This window comes from Urocitellus parryii, chromosome 6 (assembly GCF_045843805.1).
Source record: "Urocitellus parryii isolate mUroPar1 chromosome 6, mUroPar1.hap1, whole genome shotgun sequence".
NCBI lineage: Eukaryota > Metazoa > Chordata > Mammalia > Rodentia > Sciuridae > Urocitellus > Urocitellus parryii.
In genome coordinates, this window is record NC_135536.1 from 198,945,071 (window position 1) to 198,967,978 (window position 22,908).

At 60.9% G+C, this 22,908-nt stretch overlaps 2 protein-coding genes across 11 annotated transcripts; both read right to left on the reverse strand.

Moving 5' to 3' along the window:
* Positions 1–420: 420 nt before the first annotated feature.
* On the reverse strand, positions 421–12,271 carry Uckl1 (uridine-cytidine kinase 1 like 1). Of its 9 annotated transcripts, none has more exons than XM_026413445.2 (15): positions 12,099–12,271; positions 5,821–6,008; positions 5,631–5,737; positions 5,324–5,494; positions 5,178–5,249; positions 4,431–4,620; positions 4,267–4,328; positions 3,623–3,639; positions 1,659–1,757; positions 1,482–1,575; positions 1,346–1,408; positions 1,152–1,274; positions 935–1,042; positions 707–863; positions 421–622 (listed from the first exon to the last, which is right to left on the reverse strand). In XM_026413445.2, the coding sequence occupies exons 1-15, from the start codon at positions 12,212–12,214 to the stop codon at positions 543–545; spliced, it is 1,647 nt and encodes a 548-aa protein (XP_026269230.1). In that variant the 5' UTR covers positions 12,215–12,271; the 3' UTR covers positions 421–542. The 9 variants fall into 9 exon arrangements, with proteins under 9 accessions (XP_026269230.1, XP_026269228.1, XP_026269227.1 ...); XM_026413443.2 differs by lacking the exon at positions 3,623–3,639 and adding an exon at positions 2,512–2,531 and having other exon boundaries at positions 12,099–12,270; XM_026413442.2 differs by lacking the exon at positions 3,623–3,639 and adding an exon at positions 2,512–2,531 and having other exon boundaries at positions 5,821–6,011; positions 12,099–12,270.
* Positions 12,272–12,363: 92 nt separating this feature from the next.
* Znf512b (zinc finger protein 512B) lies at positions 12,364–21,183 on the reverse strand. 2 transcript variants are annotated; one of them, XM_026413436.2, is made up of 17 exons: positions 21,089–21,183; positions 20,742–20,867; positions 20,372–20,514; positions 19,909–20,037; positions 19,230–19,816; positions 19,036–19,142; positions 18,742–18,813; positions 18,496–18,642; positions 18,217–18,341; positions 18,047–18,139; positions 17,824–17,922; positions 17,575–17,745; positions 17,046–17,240; positions 16,704–16,805; positions 16,299–16,361; positions 15,701–15,799; positions 12,364–15,372 (listed from the first exon to the last, which is right to left on the reverse strand). In XM_026413436.2, exons 2-17 carry the CDS (start codon positions 20,863–20,865, stop codon positions 15,130–15,132), a joined length of 2,499 nt encoding a protein of 832 aa, XP_026269221.2. In that variant the 5' UTR covers positions 20,866–20,867; positions 21,089–21,183; the 3' UTR covers positions 12,364–15,129. The 2 variants fall into 2 exon arrangements, with proteins under 2 accessions (XP_026269221.2, XP_026269222.2); XM_026413437.2 differs by having other exon boundaries at positions 18,916–19,142.
* Between the last annotated feature and the right edge of the window lie 1,725 nt (positions 21,184–22,908).

Genomic DNA, 22,908 nt, shown 5'->3' on the forward strand with positions numbered 1-22,908 from the left:
GCTGGGCCCCTTGATGGTTCAAACATGGCTGGGGGGAAGTGGTCACAGAGGCTGCGTCCTGTGACACACAGAGCCCCAGGCAGCCCTGTCCTCTCCCTGGGTCCAGGCCAGGTAGCCACTAAGCTGTGGCTCTAGGGGCCCTATCTAGCACGGCCAGAAGCTGCAGTCCCAGTGCTGCCCTTCTCTCCCTCAGGAAATGAGCCCCAACTACAAGGGAGGCCGGGTGCCAGGCTGGGAGCCCGCCTTGTCCTGCTCTGGAGAAGCCAGGGGCCTGGACTTATCGGTGGTGGCTTTATAACTTGGGTGCTGGGGTGGGCAACACCTACAGCCCTGAGAGAGACTGCCCAAGCCCAGGTCCCAGCCAGGATACCTCCCCTGTACCCCAGCTAACCAGTCACACCTTCATTTTCTAAAGCTTTATTTTACAAAATGTGTAGATGGTTTTTATTGGTATCATTTTTTGAAATTAAATTAACCTCCTCCTACCCACACCAGGAGGCAGGAGGAGGTTGGGTGGGGACAGGGTGGGGCAGCCAGGGCAGCTAACCGGTGGAAGCCACCTCTTCCTCGTCGCTGCCATCAGGGACTGCGTCTGTCCCAAAGTAGCGATCCCCAAAGTTCCCTGGAGAAAGAAGCAGCCCAGCATGGAGCCTCCTGGGGAGACCAGCCTTGCTCACACACACCACTGAACAGGCTGGCGGCTCACCTATGCCTGGGATGATGCGGAAAAGGTCATTGACCCGCTTGTCCACAGCTGTGGTGATGATTCTCACCCGTGGGAAAGCATAGGCCACGGAGTGGACACCCATCTCTGCCATCAGCAGTGACAGCAAGAAGATCTTGTCCTCGGGCACATCGTGGTCCTGCCAAGCCAAGGGCCAAGTAAACACCAACTGCACAGGGCCTGCCTGCAGCCCATTCAGGACCCACATACCAGGAGGACACGGACGGCCATCATGGCCGCTGCGCCAGTAGACACCGTACAGTCCATCAGGATCACGTGGTCGTCACTGATGTCCTTGGGCAGCCGAAGATAGTGGAGCTGTGGGAGGCCATGAGGTCAGCGGTGCCTGCCCACCAGGCTCTGGGGTGCCGTGTGGCCTCTCCCTGGGCTGGCCACCCTGTAACCCCCATGCCCCCCAGTCCCGCACCTCGGGCTCCCCCGTGAGCTGGTTGGTCTGGATGAGGATGGTGCCGATGCGCACGTCTTTGCACACAGCGCGCAGAGCAGGCTCCATGGTCTCCCCAGCACGCAGGATGGATACCCCAGTGATCTAGGGAGGGAGGGCTGAGCCAATGGGACGCCCAGCCCAGCCCAGGTATCGCCCTCCCAGGGTGCACATACCTGCTTTCCAGCATAGCACTTGCCTGCGTAGTCCTGCCCCTGTGGGGTCTGCACCACACAGTCCTGTGCAGAGGGGGTGTGTCTGGACGTGGCCCTCAGAGGCCCCCCCCTCGCCCCCAACTGGACCCCTGCCTACCTGGAAGGGCAGGAAGGAAAGCGCATGCTCGATGAGCAGCCGCATCAGTCGCTTGGAGTAGAAGATGAACTCGTCCCGACTAGTCTCCCTGTCCCTGTCGGGTGGGTGGGTGTGCTTAGGGGGGCTTAGGGGTCCCGCCCACCTCTGTCCCACCCTGCCCCTCCAGCCGGCCCTCACCTGATGATGGTGTGCATACCGCGCACTTGCGGGGTGCTCTTAAGGACGCTCAGCGTTTGGGGAAGTGGGTGGCTCTGGTGCGCTGAGGCCAGGGCCGCCCTGGGGACACAAACAGATTGGGGACACTCAAGACTGAAGGCATCTCATTCTAGAGCGCCCTCTCCCCACAGGACGGCTGTGCGTCACCATGGGGGTAAAGCAGGGTGAGAGCAGGCCGCTGGCTATGGCTGTTGGGGGGACCTCCCACCCCAACTCCACAGGAGGTGCCGCTCCTGGAGAGGGAGCAGAGACGCAGCGTCTGGTCTGCGGAGGAAGCGCAGGGCCGATGTGAGGCGCCCTCCTAGGCTTGGAGGGAACAGAAGGGCTGCTGGGATGGGGCTCACCTGCAGGTAGGGCTCAGCCCCCAGAACGGGCAGCTCTGCCTGGAGTAGTGACCGGGCTGAGGGGTCAAACCCTGCCCAGGCCCATCCCCAAGTGTTGCCCAGTGCTGCCCAGTGCTGCCGCCTGCCCCACCTGAGGCCATGCCTGGGGGGGGGGGCATGAGAGAGGCAGAAGGGGGAGGGAAGGACGGGGTACCAGAGGGGCACTGGGAGAGGTGGGGCCGGTAGAACAGGAGGAGGGGTGCTGGTGGCAGGAAGTGGGAGGGAGGAGTGGGCGGGCAGGGGAAGGTGACACTGTGGGTGTGGGGGACAAAGGCAGGATAGAAGGGAGGAGTCTGGGGAGGAGGAAGGGATGGGGGGCTCAGGGCGCGGGCCTGGAGGAGGCAGCTGGGGCGGGTGCGGTGGGGGTCCTGCGGGCAGGCGAGCGGGCAGCGGGGCAGCACACAGCGAGCACAACCGAGCACTCTGCTCACATATCCCAGCGCAGCTCCCTCTGCTCGCCAGTGAAGAGTGTTCAGGGAGGGACAAGGCAGGAGACGGGTACACAGAGGAGAGAAGAGAGAAGGCTCTTAGTTGGGAGGGCAGTGGCATCTCTGCAGATGGTACAGCACGGCCACCAGCTGGCCAGAGGGAAGAGGAGGCCCAGCAGGGCTGTAGCACCCCCCCTCTGGGTGGGAGGGCCCTTCCCCTGCCCACCAGCCGCTTCCTGGACAGGAGGAGACACTGAGGCCACTGGCCACCACTTCCTTGGCAGACCAGAGAGCGGAAAATGGAGCTGGCCACACCTGGAAACTCTTTTTCCTCAGAATAAAGGCTCCTAGAGGGACCTGAGGGAAGGCCTGCAGCACCCATCTGGAGACCAAGCGGAGACTCGTGCAGGGAAAGGAAGCGGCACAGGGTGGGCCCAGAGGCATTTCCAACGCTCTGACTGCGGCTCCCAGGTGGCGCGGCCAGAGCTCCCCACCTCCAAAGAAAGCCCGGGAGGAGGGCAGGTCCCTGGTGGCGACACGTCAGGGGCAGGGCTGGTGTCTGCCTGCCCACTGGGTAGACAGGGCGGGGACACAGCCTTAGCCCACCACAGGTGTGCTGCAGGGCAGCTATACGGCAGAGCAGGGCCCAGGCAGGGAGGCGGGGAGGGCAGGGCCGAGCCCTCACACCACCCCAGCGAGAATCCCCTAGGCCATGAGATTGGGCAGAGGAGGTACAGTAGCCCTGGAGGCAGACCCAGACCCCAGGCTGCTGGGAACACATCATGGCCACATTCCTGGAGACCTGGCAGGGCTAGGTCAGGAGAACAGCTGTGCTCTCTGGGGCTGAACCCCACAGACAACCCCACTTGCAGAGAATTCTCCACAATTTCTGTTCAGCCTAGGTGCTATGTGATCTTGGGCAAGTTACTTAACCTCTCTGTGTCTCAGTGTCCTTATCTGCCAGCAATGGGAAGCAGAAGCAGGGCTGGGGCTAATCCACTCCTCTGCATGGGGAGGGGCTGCCCACTGGTCTGGCTTGGTAACAGCCCAGACCTGGAGCACCCTGTGGATGTTGGAAATGCCTCCATGTGTGCAGACAGCTATGGGGTCTTACCTGACGCTGAGTTCACGCTGTGGCAGCAACACAAGGAGACACAAGGGAACGGTGACGCATCAGTGACCAGGGCAGATGCCAGACCACCCCACCCAGGACAGGACATGCTGCAGCCCCATGGGGAGACTGCTCAGAAGCTGCCAGGTTTTGGAGGTGAGCTGCTAATTCTTCTAACCTGGGGAACACTTGGGTGAGACCTGTGGTTCCGGGCTGGGCAGTTAAAGCCAGGAGCCCTGGGCTCCGTCCCGCAGGCCACAGGCCTCTGACAGCCTGTGGGACCCAGCCATAGAATGCTCCAACAAGGGACTTCTGGTGAGGACATCACTCCCAGGGTAAGCTACCATGAAGGAGAAGAGCTACTGGCCAGACATGGGACTCAGTGCTGAAACCCTGTGGCCTTAGGCCAGCAAGATAGTGGGTCTCCTTTGCCATCCTGCAGGGTTAGGAGGGACAGGAGCCCTTCCATGCCAGGCCCACGTCCGGCTGGGAGCATGTGGCAGCTGGGCCCTGAGTTCCTGTGCCCACTCCCAGAGCAAAGGGCTGGGGCTGGGGCTGTGTGAACAGGCAGATGAAGCAAGCTGGGGACACTCAAGTGGACATGAGAGGGTGGGCAAGCAGAAGCAGGGACACTACCTGAGACTCACCTCCTCCAGCTGGCTGTGCACATGCTGCACGATCAGGTCAATGGCCACCGCGTTCCCACTCCCTGTGGCAAAGGAGGGTGGCTCAGGCAGGCTCACGTGCCAGTGTCCTGGCAGGCCCACCTCTGGGCACCACCATGCATGTGCCAGCATCCTGGCAGGCTCACCTCTGGGCACCACAATGTCCGCCAGGCGCATGGTGGGCTGGATGTATTGGTCAAAGGCAGGCTTGACAAACTTGTGGTACTGCTTGATGACACCCTCGATGTCCCGGCCTCGTTCACTGATGTCCCGGCGCAGCCGCCGCACTAAGCGGATGTCGGAGTCCGTGTCCACAAAGATTCTCATGTCCAGGAGCTAGACAGGGATGGCCAGCTGACTGAGCTCTGTGATCAGCAGGGTCACATGGCCCCACGGAGCAGCTCCTGCACAAGGCCTCCTAGGATGTGGGTCAGGTCCAGGGCCAGCCCCATAGGCATCTCCTGAGCCTGGCGAGGAGTGTGGCAGGAGCGTGTGCTCAGGGAGTGTGTGAAGTGGGCAGGAGCTGGGCTGGGCAGTATGACATCTACATGATAGGGGGATGAGGGCCTGATGGGTTCTGGTGTGGACCCTGAAGGAGCTGTGTGAGGGCTAGGGGTTGGTGGGAGCAAGTCCTCTGGGCCTGCAGCAAAGTCCCTCAGACTGACTGCCTTAGGTCCCCACCTCCAGCAAGGAATGAGGAAGCCAATGCACAGCTGAGGGTTGGCAGGTTGGGGAGGGAGCACTGTCCCCAGCAGCCACACCCACGCTAACCAGTGGGAGAGAGCAAACTGTACCATGTTGGGGGCACCCAATCCTCTCCTTTCAGCAGGGGAGACCTGGGGACAGGGCAGGGCTTGGCTGGAGGATGCATCTGCGGCACAGGGATGCCTCACCTCCAGCAGCGTCTTGTCAGCGAAGGCCATGATACCCTCGAAGATGATGACATTTGCACCATAGAGTGTTTTCTGCAAAGGAACCAGGGAGTTTCAAGCCAGCTTCTGCCTCTGCAGCCCATCTGCAGTCCTGAGCCCCTACCTACCCAGTCCTTCTTCCGGCTGTGGGTGGTGAAGTCATAGATGGGCACTTGGACGCTCCTGCCCTGCTTCAGCTTCTTGAGGGTGGAGATGATGAGGTCAAAGTCGAAGGCGTCGGGGTGGTCAAAGTTGAAGTCGTTGTGGGCGGCCTGCTCCTGCTGCTGCTGGGTCAGCACCTGTCAAGGAGGCCACAGAAGACCCCTGCCCACAGCCCCAGGGGACAGCATGCTGGGGCCCAGGGACCAAAGGCCTGCATTTGCAGGGGAGGGGGCAGAGGGAGAAGGGCACTCCAGGAGCTGAGCAGGGCCTCACCTTGTAGAAGGAGTCCATGGACAGCAAGACCACCCAGGGCACATCTAGAGCCTCAATGATCATCCTGGCCACGGTGGTCTTCCCTGAGGCACTGCCACCTCCCAGGCCTGCCAGGGGAGCGGAGAGCAGGGCTCAGGGCATCTGGCTGACCCCACAGGTGGTCCTGAGGGGCTGCCCACACCACTCTTACCGATGGCAAAGGCCTCCTTGGACTGCGTGCCATGCTCATTGTACCAGGGTGGCCGCCCTGCCGTGTAGATGGTGCGCTTGCTGGTGCGCAGCAGGGGTGGCTCCGACTTGCACTGGCTGGTGGTGCGCTTCCGGGGTGAGCGCCCGGTGCCCACGGCGGGGAGGAGCCTGTCCAGGGACCCTGCATTGCTGCTATAAAGACAATGTGGTTTAGCCTTGACCTGGGGCTGCTGGTCTCCTTGGTGCCTGGTCACACCCAAGGGGGCTCCTGTAGGCGCAACCCAGGTCAAGCCTGGACTGGGTACTGTCCAAGAAGCCCACCTACAGTGGGCCACAGAGCTCTTAGGGGCATGGGACCTTGGTTCACACAACAAGAACAGAGGGACGTTGCAGTGATGAGGAGAGAGGAGGGTCCCCATCTCAGGTTGCGCTCCTCCTCTGTGTGGACTGGGCCAGGCAGGGCCCTTCCTCAGGTGATGCAAGGTAGGTACTTGTGGACAAGCAAGAACCCCCTGAGGACCATGCCCCCCTCCCCAGCCCAGTGCTCTCTCTGGGCAGCCCAGTCACCGTCTCCTTGCAGAGGAGGGTAGAGCCTGGGCAGAGGTAAAGACAGACACAGGGCTCTGGGCAGAGTGGCACCCTGGCCTGGCCTCTCTGACTGTCAGAGTGCAGGATGGACACCGAGAGGGGAGATCCCATCTAGGAGGCCTAGGGAACCAACTTGTTCTGTGATCCCTCCTGGGTCCTTAAGACAGAAACTTCCAGAATCCAGCAAAGGCCACCTACGTGGGCTTACCCCATGAGCCATGTGTGTAAAACAGGAGGCCCACAGAGACTACCAGGTGGAAATCTAACCCGAAAAAGGCTCAGACCTGTGCTTGTGTCCGTGCCACATCATGCATGCCAGGCCAGCTCTCAGATCCCTGCCACCTGCACCTTTGGCCTGTATCCCAAAAGGGGTGCTGTTTCTGGCTGTGGCCTCAACCCAGAGACCCCTTCTGTGGAGGCTCCCTGTGAATGCATGGCCGGTGACACTGCTCAGTTTGTCCTGAGAAGCAGAGCCTGGTGTGAAGATGCTGGGCATGGGGGACAAGACACAGGCTGTGAAGGCCCTCCTGGCCACTGCCTGAATGGGGAGACCAAGTGGTCAGAGGGGCCCTAGCACCATCTCTCAGGCTGTCCAAGAGGGGTTAGTGGCTTGGCCTAGCATGTCACAGCCCACCCACGTGAGGAGTCTGTGAGCAAAAGGCTTACATGTCAGACATGCCAATTTCAACCAGGATCCATCTGGGTACCAAAATCTGGAACAGGGACTTCTGCCTGTTCTTCTTGAATGTTTTATAAGCACATGTGCCATGCTATCAAAATCTAAACCATGAGCAGGGCACAGTGGCACAGGCCTGTCATTCCAGTGGTCCCGGAGGTCGAGGCAGGGGGATTGTAAGGTCCCGGCCTGCCTGGGCAACTTAGTGAGACCCCAAACAGAAAGGGCTAGGGCACACCTCGGTGGTAGTGCACCTCTCAGAGCACCAGCAATGACCCAAGCTGGGCAGGGGCATTGGTGTGCACAGGCGTGGAGGCCACGGAAGAAAGGAGCCAAAGCCTAATCCCTAACAGGTCCTACGGCAGCTCTAGCAGCAAGAGAGCTTCCTATCTGTGTTTGACAAGGAGAGCGCTGGGCTTGTCCTTGGGGACAGACAGGGCCACCTGTTTCTACACCACCATTGTTAGGAGTGAGCCCAGGGAATAATTAGCCAGGCAGAGGTGCTCAGCCTTGCTCCTGCAGCTCTGGAGACAGCTCTGAGGCTTAGCACAAACAACACAGCCAGGTACCACAGTGACTAGGTGAGAGGTCCTAGGGACAGTGCTGCTCTACCATGCACTGGCATGGGAGCAGGTGCCCACAGCATTGCTGTGGGACACATGTGGGGGGCACAGCCTAGGACATGATGTGCCCTGGGGCTGCTGTCTGCACCCCCAGTCAGGCTTGCCAAAGAGCTCTTGGCTTAAAGGGAGACAGGACTTGTAGTGACATCCTAAGATCCCTGGACAGAGGGCAGACAGCAGTTTGCTCACCTGGGCACACTAATCCAACAGTAAACAAATAGGTTTGTGAAGCTCACCCCTGGGGCTGCCCACATCACACTCCAAAGGAATCGCCCTGTGCCTTCAACCTCCACTGAAACTCTTTAACAGAAAATGCAATTTGTGAGAGGTAGGGCCTCCTGCAGGAATCTCCCAGGGCTGCCCCACAGCCATGCCCTGGATTCCAGCAGCGAGCATGCCCATGCACAAAGCTAGGACCAACTCCCATAGATACTGAGCAAAGGCAGCCAGTGCTTGAGGCTCTGCGGGATCTCAATATGCAGGCCTTCCTGGAGACCTTTTGGTCCTCCTATCAGTGACTTCCTCACCCCACTGAAGTGACCACCACCACCACCACAAATCCTTTCCAAGGCTATCACTGCTGAGCCTGTTGCAGACCCTTCTGTTGGGCGGAGTGCCTAGTTGCAAGGAGGCCAGGGGGGACTTTGCCAGAAATGCACCTTGCCTCACTGGCGACAAAGGCCACAAGGCTATCTGCACCAAGCCTCGGCCCTCCCAGAGCTAATCTCTGTCCCAGAGCCAGCAGCAAAAATTCACCCATTTCTCAAAACGTGTAACCCTGAAAAGAGAAATTTGCACAAAACACCTATTTCCTATCCACAGATGGATAAGGGTACTTCTGGCCACAACAAGGAAAATTATTCTCAACCCAAAGGACTGAGCCACGACCCAGAGGAGACACACACAACCCACAGCCCCAAGTGAAACTCCCTGTGGCCTGAGCCTGGCCCAGCTCCCCAGAGTGCCTGCCAGCCTGCCCGCTGCCCGCTACTCAGGGATGCACTGCACAGGAGTCTGGAGTGATCAGCACCACTGTGAAGCTGGGTACTCCTCACCAGCAGGGATTCTTCTGCAACTCACCTGCCTTCTGCCCAGCACCCTGAGATCCTGATGCCAGGGTAAGCTGGGGGACTGCTCATGGCCGACCAGGTCCCAGAGGGTGTGCTCCCGGTGTGTATATGGCTTAGGTGCTGGCAGTTAGGGAGGCATCACCACCTCAGCACCACAGTGGTGCCCAGAACAGCTCTGGCTCTCTGGCCGCCTGCACTGGCCCTCTGTGAGTGGAACCACTCCTGCGAGCAGCACAGCAGATAAAGACCTGGGTGGGGCTGGGCCCCTGGCTGGCAGTGGAGCTGCTGTATGCAGGGGGAGGTGCACAGCACTGGGGGCCCCAGGAGCCCCTCTATACTGAGGGAACACACTTGCCACTGGCCTCTGAGGCCAAGGCCACAGTCATAAGAGGATCACCCAGCTAGGGATTGTGTGCCAGATATTAATAGCACAGCTTTGCCTAGTGTGGCCTGCAAGATCCAGGCCAGCTGTGGGTGTGAGCTGCCCTTCTGAGCACAAGCTAGCCCACTCACCAGCCGAGGCTTGCTGAGAATCACTGTGCTCAGTACCCTGGCCCCACCCCCACACACAGCAGGACAGGGAAATTTGAGACCCCTCCTGGCCAGCTGACCTCAATGTCAGTGCTGAGCTGGGCACCCCACCCTTGGCCCCAAGGTACCTCCTATGAGCATAAACAGATACGAAACCCTACCCTTTAGCCGGATCTAAGAATAACAGCCCCACCCCCCACCTCACAGAGGTCCCAGAAAGTCCCTGGGCCACTCAAGGCTCATCAGGGGACATAGTCACCTCCTGTCCACAACAGCAGAGAAGAGGAAGGCCTGGCCCCACCCTCAGCAAGCATGGACAGTAGAAATCTCTTACTGGCTCAAGGGGTCTGTTCAGAGAGGTTCTGGCTGCCCAGCTCTCCCGGTGGGTGGTTACATGTGCCAATCCCTCCTGGCCACCCAGATAACCCACCCCTCCAGAGGCAACTGGAGAAGGAACAGCGTCCGGTGTGTCCTCAGAGCTTGCCCCTTCTAATGACACTCCCAGGTGGCAGGCTGTCTGCACCCGGCCTCGCTCAGGGAGCCTCGGCTGTCTTGGGCCATGCAGAGTGGGACTCCTGGGGATCATTATCTTGCTTGGATGTCTAAGCAACAGGGGGACCCAGGCTGGTCAGCCTGGATGTTCCTGGGTGCCCTAGCTGAGCAAGACCCATGGGCGACAAACTCATGGGAAGCCGGTACTGTTGACCTAGGAAAGGGAGGCCAGAGCCTAGATGTGCTGCTATTGACAGAATAGGCAGCCTTCACTCTGGCTCACCAACCTCGACTCCCAGCAGCCTCTGCCTTTGCTCCAGCTTAGGGTGCTGGAACCCCACTCCCAAACTGTCTCCCCAGGGCTAGAATGGACTAGAGAACACCCATTCCCAGCACCACCAACAGGGGCACTAATGCTGTTGATCAGTAGCCACATCTGGAGCCCAGTTGGCCAAGTACCTTCTGCCCAGTTTCCTCCTGTTTCCAGTATCAGGGGGTGCTGAAGGGTGTCCAGTCACCTCAGAGCACCCCTCACCACTCTGGGAGAGGGTCCACTTTAGGTCACGGCACAGTGGGGCATGGCTTAGACCCCTTCACCCCCACCAGGAAGGGGCAGGCCTCAGTGATCTCCTCCAGGATGGCAGCAGTTATGCTCTGGGATTCCTGAGACCAAAGCAGGTACCTCATCCACAATAACGACCCCACAAGTGACGGCACATGGAGATAAACAGACATGTGCAGAGACTAGAGAGCAAGACTGCATCATACTGAGCATCCCCAGCCAACATCCAAAGCCGGAGTGGTGGGCTAATGCCCGTAATCCCAGCTATTCAGGAGGCTGAGGCAGAGGATGGATCACAGGTTTCTCCTGGGACAGTGCGGGCATTTGAGTGAGAATCTGTCTCAAAAAAATAAGAAGGTCTGATGATACAGTTCATTCCTCAGTACACAGCAGGAATGAGGGGCAGCTGGAAGCAGTCGGGAGGACCTACCCCTCAGGGTCTGGGGTGGGGGGAGGACCCAGGCTTTCATCTCCTACCCTGAAACCCTTTCCAGCAGACCCTGCTTTCTTGCTGTTCTAAGCAGATGCAATCAGCATCCCTCCACTGCCCACAACCAGCTGGTATCCATCGCTCAGGTAGCCCCTAAGGACAGTCCCTGCACCAGCACGGACAGCAGGCACTGAAGACAGAGAGGATGGGTTAAATAGACATAGGGACCAGTGCAGGGACCGTGGGGAAACGTACCCGGAGAGCAGAAGGAAAAGTCCCTGGCTGGACAGGAAATGCACAGGTCAGCCAGAGACCCCCACTGCTGTGGCCCTGTGCCAGTGACCCGCACAGGGACAGTCTGTGTTGAGACATCACGAGGGCCTGGTGCCCAGAACAGTCTGTGTGGTCTTGGAGCCTATCTGGCTATGCATGGCCTTTCTGCTCCTGGTTACCCAGTGACCCTCTGAATCAGTGAGCGTCACAGATTCAAGTCCTGATGGACCGAAGCCAAGCAAGCTCCCGGTCACTGGCCGCTGGGATGGTGTGGGCCTACGACCGGCCGCTCTGAAAGGGGTCTGCTCGTTAGCCAGAGCCCGAGCCAACACTCTGGCTCCAGGTTCTCCAGCTCCTACTCGCCCGCACCCGGAAAGCGTTCTGGGACTCCGAGGCACGCGATCAGAGCAGGAAGAGGCCAGGCGCGCAGTCGCGCGCGCGACCACCGCCCCCTGGCGGCCACGACCCCGAGGCGCTGCGGGGGCGATCAGCCGGATGCTGACGGGCTCACCCGCAGCCCACCGCCCCCTTTAATGCTCCCGGACCCCTCGAAGGCCCCACACATGCCCGGCGGTCGGAATGCACCACCGCACCTCACCCTCAGAATCAGTCCGAGGGCCACTGGGCTGCAGGGCCGGCCGGAGCCCAAACCCGAACGTGACTAACTCGGAAGGTCGCGCGGGCACACGGCCCCGGAGCGCCGCGAACCTAGGCCTCGCCGGGTGCAAACCAAGGCCCATCTCCCGCGTCCCTCCTGTCCTCCGTCCGCTCCTGCCCCTGAGGCCGCCAGCCGACTACCCGGCCGCTCCTCCAGGGAAGGAGGTGCCGACAGGCCGTCGGGGGCGTGGAGGGCATGGGGACAGCCCCCGGAGGCCGCCCGCGTCGGGCGGAGGTGCACGCGCCCACTCAGCGGACCTGAGCCCGAGGTGGGCTGGGCCCGGGGCCTCGAGGACGCCTGGCGGGGCGGGGGGGGGGGCTGCAGCGTGCCGTTGCCCTTCCGCCGGCGCGCGGCCCCCGCCCGGCCCTGCGCCTACCGGTCCTCGCACGCGGTCTCGCTCTGTCCTCCCGCGGAGGCTCCGGGCGCGTCCGGGGCCGGAGGAGGCGGCGGGGGCGAGGGGGCGGCGTCCGCGGAGGCCGGTGGCGCAGCCATGGCGCCCGGAGACTTGGCGGTGGCCGGCAGCGCTCGCCCCGGAGCCAGTGAGGGCGGACTACGAGCCCCACAAGGCCGCGCGTCTCCGGGCGCGCGCGCACGGGAGAGGACCGCGTCTCGGCACAAACTCAGCCACACAAAAGCCCTGGAAAAAAATCAATAAACATTTATTTGATACAGTCATTTTTAATACATACAGTTGATGGCGCGTCCCCGCGCCACTCGCCAGGGGACGAGGTTGGAGACAGATGGTCACAAGGCGGGCAGGGCCCGAGCTCACCGTCAAAACATCTTGCAAATAAACATTTTGTAGATAGAATATATATATGTATATATATGGTTACAAGTGATAGCTGGAACCTGTCTTTCGAAATGCACTTGTGTGCTGAGAACCTCATTAAAAACCAAGAAACCCGAAGTTTAGGACGCATGGCCACCAGGCAGAAGGGTGACCCGCGGCCCTCCTGAACCCTAGACTTCCAGGGCAAGCTACCTGGAGTCTAGCCGGCAGGGGCTTACAAGGAAAGCCTTCCCCTTCCAGGGCCTCCCTCTGAACCACCAGAGGGAAAGGAAGGCTCTAGCCACTCAGGATGCACCCCCGTCTGCCTACAAAGAGTTGAGTAAAGTGCATCCTATTTCTGTGTGAAGTGTCAGCTCCTGGGGCATTTTCCTGTTCTCAGGAAAGGGCATGCACTGAACCAGAGGTAGATCTGCAGAGACCCTAACTCACATTTTGCCAAGGACCCAGGGCTTGGTCCACCAAGCTCCATGCTTACCACACCCTAGGGTCTGCCATTCTGATCCCTCCCACTGAGGCTGCTGTGGAGGCCAGTGGTCACTTTGTCATGTGTGAGCCAGAGTGGGAGGTGGGCAGACCCTGATGCACCCTGCCCAGGGCCCTACACTCTCTGGAGGAAGGCTTTGCAGACCAGCTTGCCACTGCCCCTCTCTAGTTAGTGTGGGTGGATGAGAGGGAAGGAGAGGAGGAGGGAGGGCAGGCTCCCAACCAGTAGCTACTCCAGCAGCAGCCCCCTGTTCATTTCATGACACAGGGGTTAAAGTGCTAAACATCGTCACCCAGGCCCACTTCTACACCAGGGCCACCTGTGGACTTCGGGGGTGTCCTGGAAACTCAACCCCCCCCAAAAAAAAGAGCCTGGCCTCCTTCCCCCCAAGTGCCAAATACCTGAGAAGCTGGGCAGGAGGCCACCCCCTGCTGGAGCCCAGCCTCCTCCACCAGGTGCACTTGGCCCTCCATGGGTGCACTCCGGTGCCCTGGAAAGCACACTGCCCCAGAGTCCCAGATTCTCCCCTGACCCTTGCCCACACTCATCTCCACCTAGGCCACCATCCTCAGACCAGGTCCAGGTGTGTGAGGCTGGGGGAGTCTATTCTCTCCACCCCTCCCAACACATCAGGCCAGGCCTGCCCAGTCAGTTTTCCCATCCCCAAAGCCCCATGGAACTGGTCTCCCTACTTCAGGGTAGGACAACCCAGCTGGAACCCCTCCTCCCTGTCCCCTGAGCAGCAGAGGAGCCACAGCACAGCCCTGGGCCAGCCCAGCCCCACCTTCGGCACCAGGAAACCCTTAGCACCAAAATGTCGGATTGTTGTGAATTTTTGTATAAAAAACAGAATTTAAAAAAAGGTTGTTACTTGTCACAGCAACAAGACTGGCATCCACTACACCCAGGAGACACGCACACAGGCAAATATCAAAATTCACATCGTCCAGGATCAGTGAGGCTGTGCCCTCAGCCCTCCCTGCCCCCACTGGTAAACAGCCTCCATCCATGTCTCTGAGCATCTTCCTCCCTTCACAGGGGCTGCAAGTGGGGCTCCCCCTCCAGGTGCCCTAGGACTCCTGACTGACCCCTGCCCTACCTGCAGATCCTGCCATCCTCAGATTCCTCACAGCCCTGGAGCTGCCACCTAGTCCAAGCCCCCCTCTCCCACTGGCCTTTGGTTCCTGTATCCAATGCCACCAGATGTACAGGAGCAGGTAAAGGGGAGGAGGGTTTCTATAGGAGCTCTGCCTCTGGGCTGACCCCCACCTGGCAGAGGATATTCTCCATGGGGCTCACCTTCGGAGCTGGGCCCTTTCCACCTGGCCCTGGACCCACAAGCCCCTAGCCCCGGGGAGATGGCCTCAGGCTGTGACCTTGGCTTGTAGTGACAGAGGCTGGAGGCAGGAAGCAGAGCATACAAGCCTCTGGTCCTCCACATGTCTGGGCAGAGCAGACAGGAAGCTGTCCCTCTAACTTGAGGACAAGGACCAGTGGTTTGGGGCCTGAAATGCAGCAGGAATGACAGACAGAGGATGGGGGCAGGCCCAGAGAGGTAGAAAACAGAAGCAGAGGAACTGGAGGGTAGATGAGGGTGGGAAGGTGGCTGTCAGGTCAGCATGGCAGTGGCTGGACGGGGTCTGTCCTGGGAGGTAGCTGGGGTACTGGAGTTCCAGTGTTGGGTGGAGGCAAGGCCCAGGTGGTGGCAGCCAGGGATGCCCAGGTGCTCTCATTGGCCCAGAGCCACAGATCACCAGGGATGCCCCAGTCATGGGGAGCCAGGGTGGGGACCCAGCTGGATCTGAGGAGGCAGAGACAGGGGCCAAAGAACATCTGACTACTGTGCACTGCAGCCCCTTGGTGCCAAAGCCCCAGATGCTGCCAGGCCCCTGAGCGTCCTCACAGGGAGGCTGCCCCACCCTTTGTACTTCTGCTGCTGCCCCTGGCACCCCTTGTGGAGCTCCACCCAGGTGTGCCCTGAACAAGGGAAGGGCCACCTTCAGGGAGGAGAGAATGGCTCACCACCTCCACTGGACAGATGGATGGGGGTGAGGATGGAGGACAGGAGGTCCAGAGTGGCTCCCCCACCCTGAACAGAGTGGGGCTTGGCAGCCAGTGTGGGGTTCATTTTTAGGGTGCCTTGCTGGCTCCCACCTTCCGCCCAGTGGAGCCCCGAGACCCCTTGTCCCTGCCTCCCAAGGGCCAGTCGTCCCGGCGGTGGAGGAGCTTGGGCATGGGCTCCTCAGGAGGCCGCTCCTTGGGCTTGCGGCCCCGTTTCTTTCCTCCCGCCAGACTTCGTTTCTCTTTCCTGGATATCAAGGGACCCTGGCTCCTGTGTTTGGGAGGTGGGTCTGCTGAGGTCCGGAACCAGTTCTGGGGAGAGAAAAGCCCCAACGAAGACCTGGGACCCTGCCCATACTGTAGACCCAGTCACCCTCAGGCCAGGTAGGCAGCTGCAGTGAGTGGCTGAGGGCAGGGTTCCCACCCACACGCAGCTCCTGCTCAGGCTGCCAGGTAGGACCCAGCTTCTCAGCTTTTCTGGGGGAGTTGGATACCCCTATGAGGAGAAACTGCCAGACTTCTCAGTGCTGGCCACTTGCTTAAATAGACACTCTTGGGCCATCCCATTTGCACCACCCCAGCTCTGGCCCTTCCCCTACTGGGCCTCCCCCAGCTGCAGGCCCAGTGGTTGCTCCCGCACCTCTGCATGGGTCTTGAGGATATGGTACTTGACGCCACTTTCAGAGCTGAACTCTTTGGGACACAGCAGACAGCGGTATTTCCCTACCAGGTGGTCCCCCTGTAAAGCAAGGCAGTGCAGTCCCTGGCTCTTGAGGGCCAAAGCCCACACCTGGCCCAAGCCCTTATCTCACCGCTAAAGGGGCAGGGACAGCTAGAGAATCTGCGGCTGTTTCAGGAACCTGTAAGGGTACCCTGCAGCAGGACCATTAACTGGCTCCTGCTACCAGGGAGTTGAGGATGGGAAGAGGCAGGTGTCTTGGGGAAGGGTCACAAACCTTTGCTGAGGGTCCTTTCCCAAGATAGTGTGCCCAGGTCAGGTTGACCACCCACATATACCCACATAGACAAGGAGCCGAGGACAAGACTGGGGACTGACTGTCCTATGGCTGGGGTAGAGGGCAGGGAGGGGTCCTGAGCCAACTGTCTATATCAGCCTATCTCTGGGCTCATGCAATAGGAGCAGGGAAGGGTCTCACACTAATGTGGAGGGACCCCTGGCAGGGGAAAGGTGGGAATGCTGAGCACCCTCTGGGCCACAGGGAGCCCCTAGGACTGACCTTGCTGCAGCTGGCCAGATGGGCCTTGAGACCAGACACGCTGGAGTAGATGGCTTCACAGCACTGCAGTGGGAGACAGCCATGGGGGGGAGGCCGGTGGGGAGTCTCCCACACAAAGGTGCACCCTGCCTCAGCCTCAGGGAGCTCGGAGCCTCTCTCTGGGGCATGTGGAAGGACCTGACTCCAAGAGTCCTGGGGTTTAGGCTGGGCATGTAGGGCCTGAGGCCCCTCTGCTAATGGGGTCTTAAATGAGAACCCTGTGGGAGCTCAGAATCAGAGGCAAGGCTGGTCATTTTGAGGGCTGCCTCCTGACAGGTCTCGGTCTCAGCCTCTGCCACTCCCTGAAGGCCACACCTGCCCTGTCTTGGACTTCCCATGCCCACCCGCTCAGCCCGCCCCGCTCACATCGTTAGGGCAGTTTACGTGGCCGTTGGCTTTGACTTCATTCTTCCATGCCTCCAGTAGCTGGGGGTTGAGTGTGGGGAGGCCTGGCCGCGTGTAGTTGAGCTGTAAAGCCAGGCACAGTGCAGGTGAGTCCAGGCCCAGAGGCACCCAGGCTCTGAGACTGTATGCCTCAGCAGCAACTCAATGTCCCTTCCAGAGTTGGGATCAGTAGACAGGGGCATGGCTGTCACCAGGGACTCTGGATTGAGGCATGTCCTGCCCAGAGACAAGGAGGCCAGGGGCTTGGGGAAGATCTCAGGGAAGAAGGCCCACACCCCATCCACATGTGGGTAGGCAGCTCACCCGTGCCGTCTCAGGCACAAGATCATCCTTCATGCGTCGCTTGGTCCAGTCCCGTGCCAGCTCATCCTCTGCAATCTCCTGCAGGTGGAACACGGCCACCTGGGCCGAGGTGCGGCGGATGCGACCACTTGGGGTCCGCTCCACACCCAGCAAGTCCTCAGCCTCAGGGGTCTTTTCCATGGGCTCCTCGGGAGGCTGGAGAGCAGGGTCACATGGTAGCCAGGATAAGCCGCAGAAGCAGGACAGCCAGAGATGGCAGGTCAGAGTCAGCATGAGATGTGGGCCACATGTGGCCCCTGAAGACGCAAGGACCCAGGGTGCATACAGGTGTGTGAGGGACAGGGATAACATAGGCATCCCAAGGAAGATGGGACACAGGGGTTCCTGGTGCCCACCCTCCAGTCCATTGGGATGTAAGTGACTTACAAGGAGAGTGGGGATCACACACATCAGGTGGCAGGAAGGAGTACTGTGTTACAGCACAGACCACTGGAGAGCCATGGGAGCATGAAGACCACGGGCCACTCACCGGGGCCGAGTGCTCCGATCGCACGTGGTAGTCATGACCAGCCTTGGAGCGATAAGTCTTGCCGCAGTGGGCGCAGGGGAAGGAAGGGCTGTCTACCTCACAAGGCGGTTTCCCACAGCGCCGCTGGTGGTACTGATAGCCCATGAGGCTGGAGAAGGCGGCCCCGCAGCCCTGGGGATCCAGGCCAGTGGTCAATAGGCAGCCAGAGAGGCTCCAAGTCCCATGTCCACACATGCTCCCCACACTGACCTCCTGGGGGCAGCGCAGCCGCCCCATCTGCTTCAGCACCTTGCGCAGCCGCTCTCGTTCCTCCTGCTCCCCGCCCTCGGAAGCCTCAGCAGCAGCAGGCTGAGAACAGGGTGAGTTCAGGGGTTGGGACCACTGGGTCCAAGGTCAGGCAAGGGGGAGCAGCAGGGTGGGGTTAGATGTCAGTGGTCAGGGTGAGACAGGCCCTGGGGTCCTAGCCGCATACCTTGGCACTGTGCTCGGCCATGGTGTGGTAGTTGAGACCAGCCTTGGATTTGAATTGCTTCCGGCAGTGCTGGCACTTGAGTGCATCCTGCAGCTACAGAGACAGCCTGGCAATAAGAAGCTGGCCATGGCTAAGGAGTCCCCACTCCCAGTGCCTCCCAGGCAACCTACCTTCTGACACACCTCCATGTGCTTCTTGAGCCCCACAAGGGTCTTCCGGGTGACCACATTGCAGGTAGGGCAGATGGCCTCCCCCCGTTCATGGATAGCTCTCTGCCACTGCTCCTCAGGACCACCTGTGGGGCAGGACTGGGGCCTCAGAGGCTTGTGGAGGCTCCTGGATGCCAGGGGTAGCAGTAGCACCCAGGCTCCACAATCAGCCCCCGTGCCTGAACCATGGAATCCACCCCACAGTTGAGACCTGCCCTGGGCCCCGGCCGGCAGCCCCACCTGGGGCTGAGTAGGTCACAGGAGTTGGTGCCTCCTTGCTGACAATGACAGGGGTAGCCGGCACCTTCTTCCGCACATCCTCAGGACCCAGCCCCTCCTGCTTCTTGGAGCGGTGAACTCGAGCCTTATCCTCGGCTTTAGCCAGGCCTGTGTGCACAGGTAGGTGGGCAGGGAAGTGTGGGCTAGGTGCAGGCACAGGTATGGGAGGCACCCAATCTCAGAGGTGCCCTGCAGGTGGGGTCTCACCTTTGAGTCCAAAGGTCCCTGAGATGGATGGTTGCTCCCCTGTGAATTTCTTGGGTGTTTTCTGTTTCCTTCCTGACTCGGGGGAGAGAAAACAAGGATCAACATCTGGTCAAATGACCATCTGGAGCCAGAGCCCCACCTACCTCCCGACTTTCCTCAGGGCTCTCATCTTACTATGCTTTGTGCGCTCGGGGTCCTCCTCAGGTGGGGACACAGGGCCTGCAGGCCGCACTGCCTCCCTGCCCACTGAGGGTCTCCCACCCAGCAGCAGGGAACTACTGCTGGGATCCGTACTCAGCTGTAAGGCCAAGCTCTGGTCCGTGGTAGATGGGCTGAACTCCCCATTCTCTGGCCTGGACTGCTTCGGTGGGATAGGGCAGATGTCCAGGCTGTCTGCGGCCCTGCAGAGGAGGTGAGGTGAGGCCAGGGGGCACCCCTGGCCTGGACCCTAGGTATGCATAAGGATACTTAGGTGTGAGCTCCTGTACCTTTTCTTACTGCTGCTCTTCCCAGCAGCACGAGGTGCTTTGTTCTCAGACTTGGTCAGCAGCACCATTTTGCAGGTTGGTGTATGTCTGCTGATGGCAATGGGCCTGCTGACCGGCACTGGCTTGCTGACCACAACGGGCCTGCTGACTGGCACTGGCTTGCTGACCGGCACAGGTTTTGTAATTGTTACCAACTTGGTGACTGGGATAGGCTTGGTGACTGGCACAGGCCTAGTGACTGGCATGGCCTTGGTGACTGGCATAGGCCTGCTGACTGTGACAGGCTTGGTGACCGGCATGGGCCTAGTGACTGGCACGGGTCTGCTCACTGTGACCGGCTTGCTGATGCCAATGGGTCTGCTGACTCCCACAGGCTTGCCCATAGTGACAGGCTTGCTCACTCCAATGGGCTTGCTGACCCCAACAGGCCGGCTGATGGAGACTGGTCGGCTGACTGGTCCAGGCTTGGGGGCTGGCAGGGGACGGTCCATGTGATTCCAAATCCGGTGTTTCTCCAGCTGGGTCTTTGAGGTGAATGCAGCCTCGCAGAAGGGGCAAGGGAAAGCCAGCCTATCTGAGATGGCGCCCTGGGCAGGGAGGGCAGGTGTGGGATGGGGCCCCGGGACCTCTGCCCAGGCACACCCCTAGGCCACCTCCTCCCTGACCCATAGCCCCTTACCCCTTGGCAGCGCTGGTAATGGTACTTGAGTCCGTAGATGCTGGGAAATTCCAGCCAGCACCCTGAGTTGGGACACTTCACCCTCGAGTGAGCTTTGAATTCATCTTTCCACTGGTTCATGAGTGAGAGCTGAGCATAGAGAATGGCTGGACTGCTGCTTCTCATCCACCTAGGCCTCCGCCCTCCAAGCCCCAGACTCAGAACCCTCCCCAGGCTACAGGGCACAGAGGCAGCACAACCCCTCAACCTCCAGACGGCAACAAGAATTCAAGCCCAGCTCCAGATCTGTGCTGGGGCTACTAGCATGGCTCATTGGGCCCTCACAGCTATCAGAGGTTAGGGCCTTAGGCTACATCCCGAAACTCAGAGCTGACAGGGGAGGTGCAGAGGGGAGATTAGTGTAGGTCAGTGACCTCTACAGGCAGACCCATCCTGAGCCCCACCCCTGCCTCAGGGAACTCACAGGAATGTCTCGCAGGGCCTGGTTCTCGGCCTTGGGCCGCCCCTTTTTCTTCCCCTCTGTCCGGTCGCTGGCTGGACTTCCTGGGTCAAAGCAGAGAGGAGCCTGGCCAGATACTGTCTGTCCACTGTGGACCACAGGCATCCCTGTAGCATATGGGGCAGCAAGGTTCAGGGACTGCACTGTGGCTGGCACAAGGGGGGCAGATGTGCAATGAGCCTGGGCTCACCAATGCAAGGCATAGGGCAGGGGCCCTGCCAGCCTAGGACAAGAACCCAGGCACAAATTATGTCCAAAACAGCCTCTACCCCAGAACGCCCTTGGGTACTCAGAGAGTGACCCTCTGGAAGTGATTTTGGCCCTGGCTCCTCACCCAGCTTTGGTGAGTCCTGTAGCATGGGAAGTCGGACCTCCTTCCGGCTGCCACCCTTCCCAGGTCCACTTCTGCTGGACCCCTGGAGCCGGCGGCCTCCTCCAACACAGAAGGGATCAGTCATTTCTGCAGGGCAAGTACACAGACCTGAGGTCCAATGAGCCCAATTCAGAACTTACAGAGGGGCTGCCCTGAAGCCTGCCCACCAATAGGCTCACTCTGGCCAGGAAGCTTGCCCTCCTGATTTGTCACAGGGAAACAAGTAACAGGGCTTCTGACTCAGGGGAGGGGCTGCACAAGTTCTCCCCAGACAACCCAGAAGGCACAAACAGTGTGGAGACCCTCACCAGGTTGGACAGGCTCCCTCTCAATATCAGACTCACAGTCCCAAAGTGTGCTGAGGATCAGGCATCGGGCAGGGCGTGTCCCCAGGAGAGGTGGCCTGTGCAGGAGGAAGGAGGCTGACCACATCCCTCCTAAGGGCCAATTATGGCACCAGCAACAGCTACTGGCTCACAGGCTGCCAAGCCCCAGCACCTTGAGGGTATCTTTCCCTTCAGGGTCCTCACCCCTGCCCACTCACACCCCATGCAAAGCCAACCTACCCAGGTGGGCACCCTAGATCCTTCTCCCCAGATATACAAAATAGTCTAGGTGAGTGCCAAGGGACGCTGGGGCCCTCCTTAACTACAAGCAACCCCTCTCTGGTGGGCAGACTGAGGGCCACTGGCATCTCCTTCTGGTCCCTGGGTTTCCTGACCATCATGTCTGGCCCCCTTCTCAGCCTTGATGCAGGGTTCCTGTTCAGCCCCTGAGTCACTGACCACTGTCTAGCTGACCTCTGCTTTCCCTGCTCAACAGACAGAACTCAGCCCACTTCAGTTAAACAAGGCCAGCATTAGCAGCAGAGGCCCAGGCTCCAGAGCCCACCAAGACACTCGCCAGGGAGAACCCTGTTGTCCAAGGCTGGGCTTCCAGGGGCCTGTTCCAGGAGTCACCAGGCCCTGTCAGGTCCTCCCACAAAGACACCTGAGCCACGGAAGGGGGCGGTACCAGGGCGCAAGGTGTGAGCAGGGGAGCCCTTCTCCGACAATTTCTGATCAATTCAGATGAGAGGGCATGGGAAGGGGCTGCTGTGTCTGGGAGGGCTGAGGTCGGAGGTCAGGACAGGCACTGCCCACTGCCAAGGGTGATGGCAGCCTGGGTCCTGGGCCTGGGGGGAGGGAGGGTGTGAGGTCAGTCAAGAAACTTCTCAGGGAGTCCTCACTTTGAAATTTCAAAGGAAGACAGTGGCATGAGTCATCCCTCCGACCCGAGGCCTGGCTGCAGGCGGCCTCCCTTCCAGTCTTTCTAAACCCGGGCGGGAGCCAGCGCTGGGGCCTGGCCGCGGCCGCGCAACCCCTCCGCCTGGGGCCGCGGCCGGTGCAGGACTCCGGGGGGCTTGCTGACGGGGCCGCGGCGGGCGGCGGGGCCCTCCGCGGAGGCCGGCGGCCGGCGGCGCGGCCCGGCCAGGTGAGGGCGGCCTGGGCGCGCTGCGGGAGCGGCCGCCACCCACCTGTCACTCGCCCGGCGCGGGCGCTGGCCTCGGCCTGGCCGGAAGGGCGGCCGCGGCGGGCGGGGGGGGGCGCAGGCGGAGAACCAAAATGGCGACTTTTTCCGCGCAGGCGGCGGCGGCGGCGCGGGGCAGCGGCGGCGGCGCGGGGCGGCGGGCGGCGGGCGGCGGGCGGCGGGGGCGGCGCTTACCTGCGGCGCCCAGCGGGCTGCGGCCGGGCCGGGCCGGGCCGGGGCGCGGGCGCGGGTCCGGGCAGCGCAGGCTGCGCGCCGCTGCGCACATGCGCGCTCCCGCCCCTCCCACCTTTGACAGTTTTACTGCGGGGGGAGGGGGCGAACTCTCGCGGTATTCCTGCCGCGCTCCGCGACGGGGAGGGGGCCCACCGGCCCGCCTGCTAGATCGGGCTCGGGGCCCTCGTGGCGGAGGGCCAGGCCGGGGCCGAGTGGCCGACGTGCCGTCCGCAGGAGGGAGGCGTCTGTGGACAGTGGGGTAAACTGAGGCACGTTCCGGGGCGCACGGACTAGTCCGGCAGGTGCCGCGGGGGAGTGCAGAGAAGCCTGGGTGTGCAGGCCCCTGACCCCCCCCCCCCCCCGCTGGCGGGCAGGATCGGGCCTC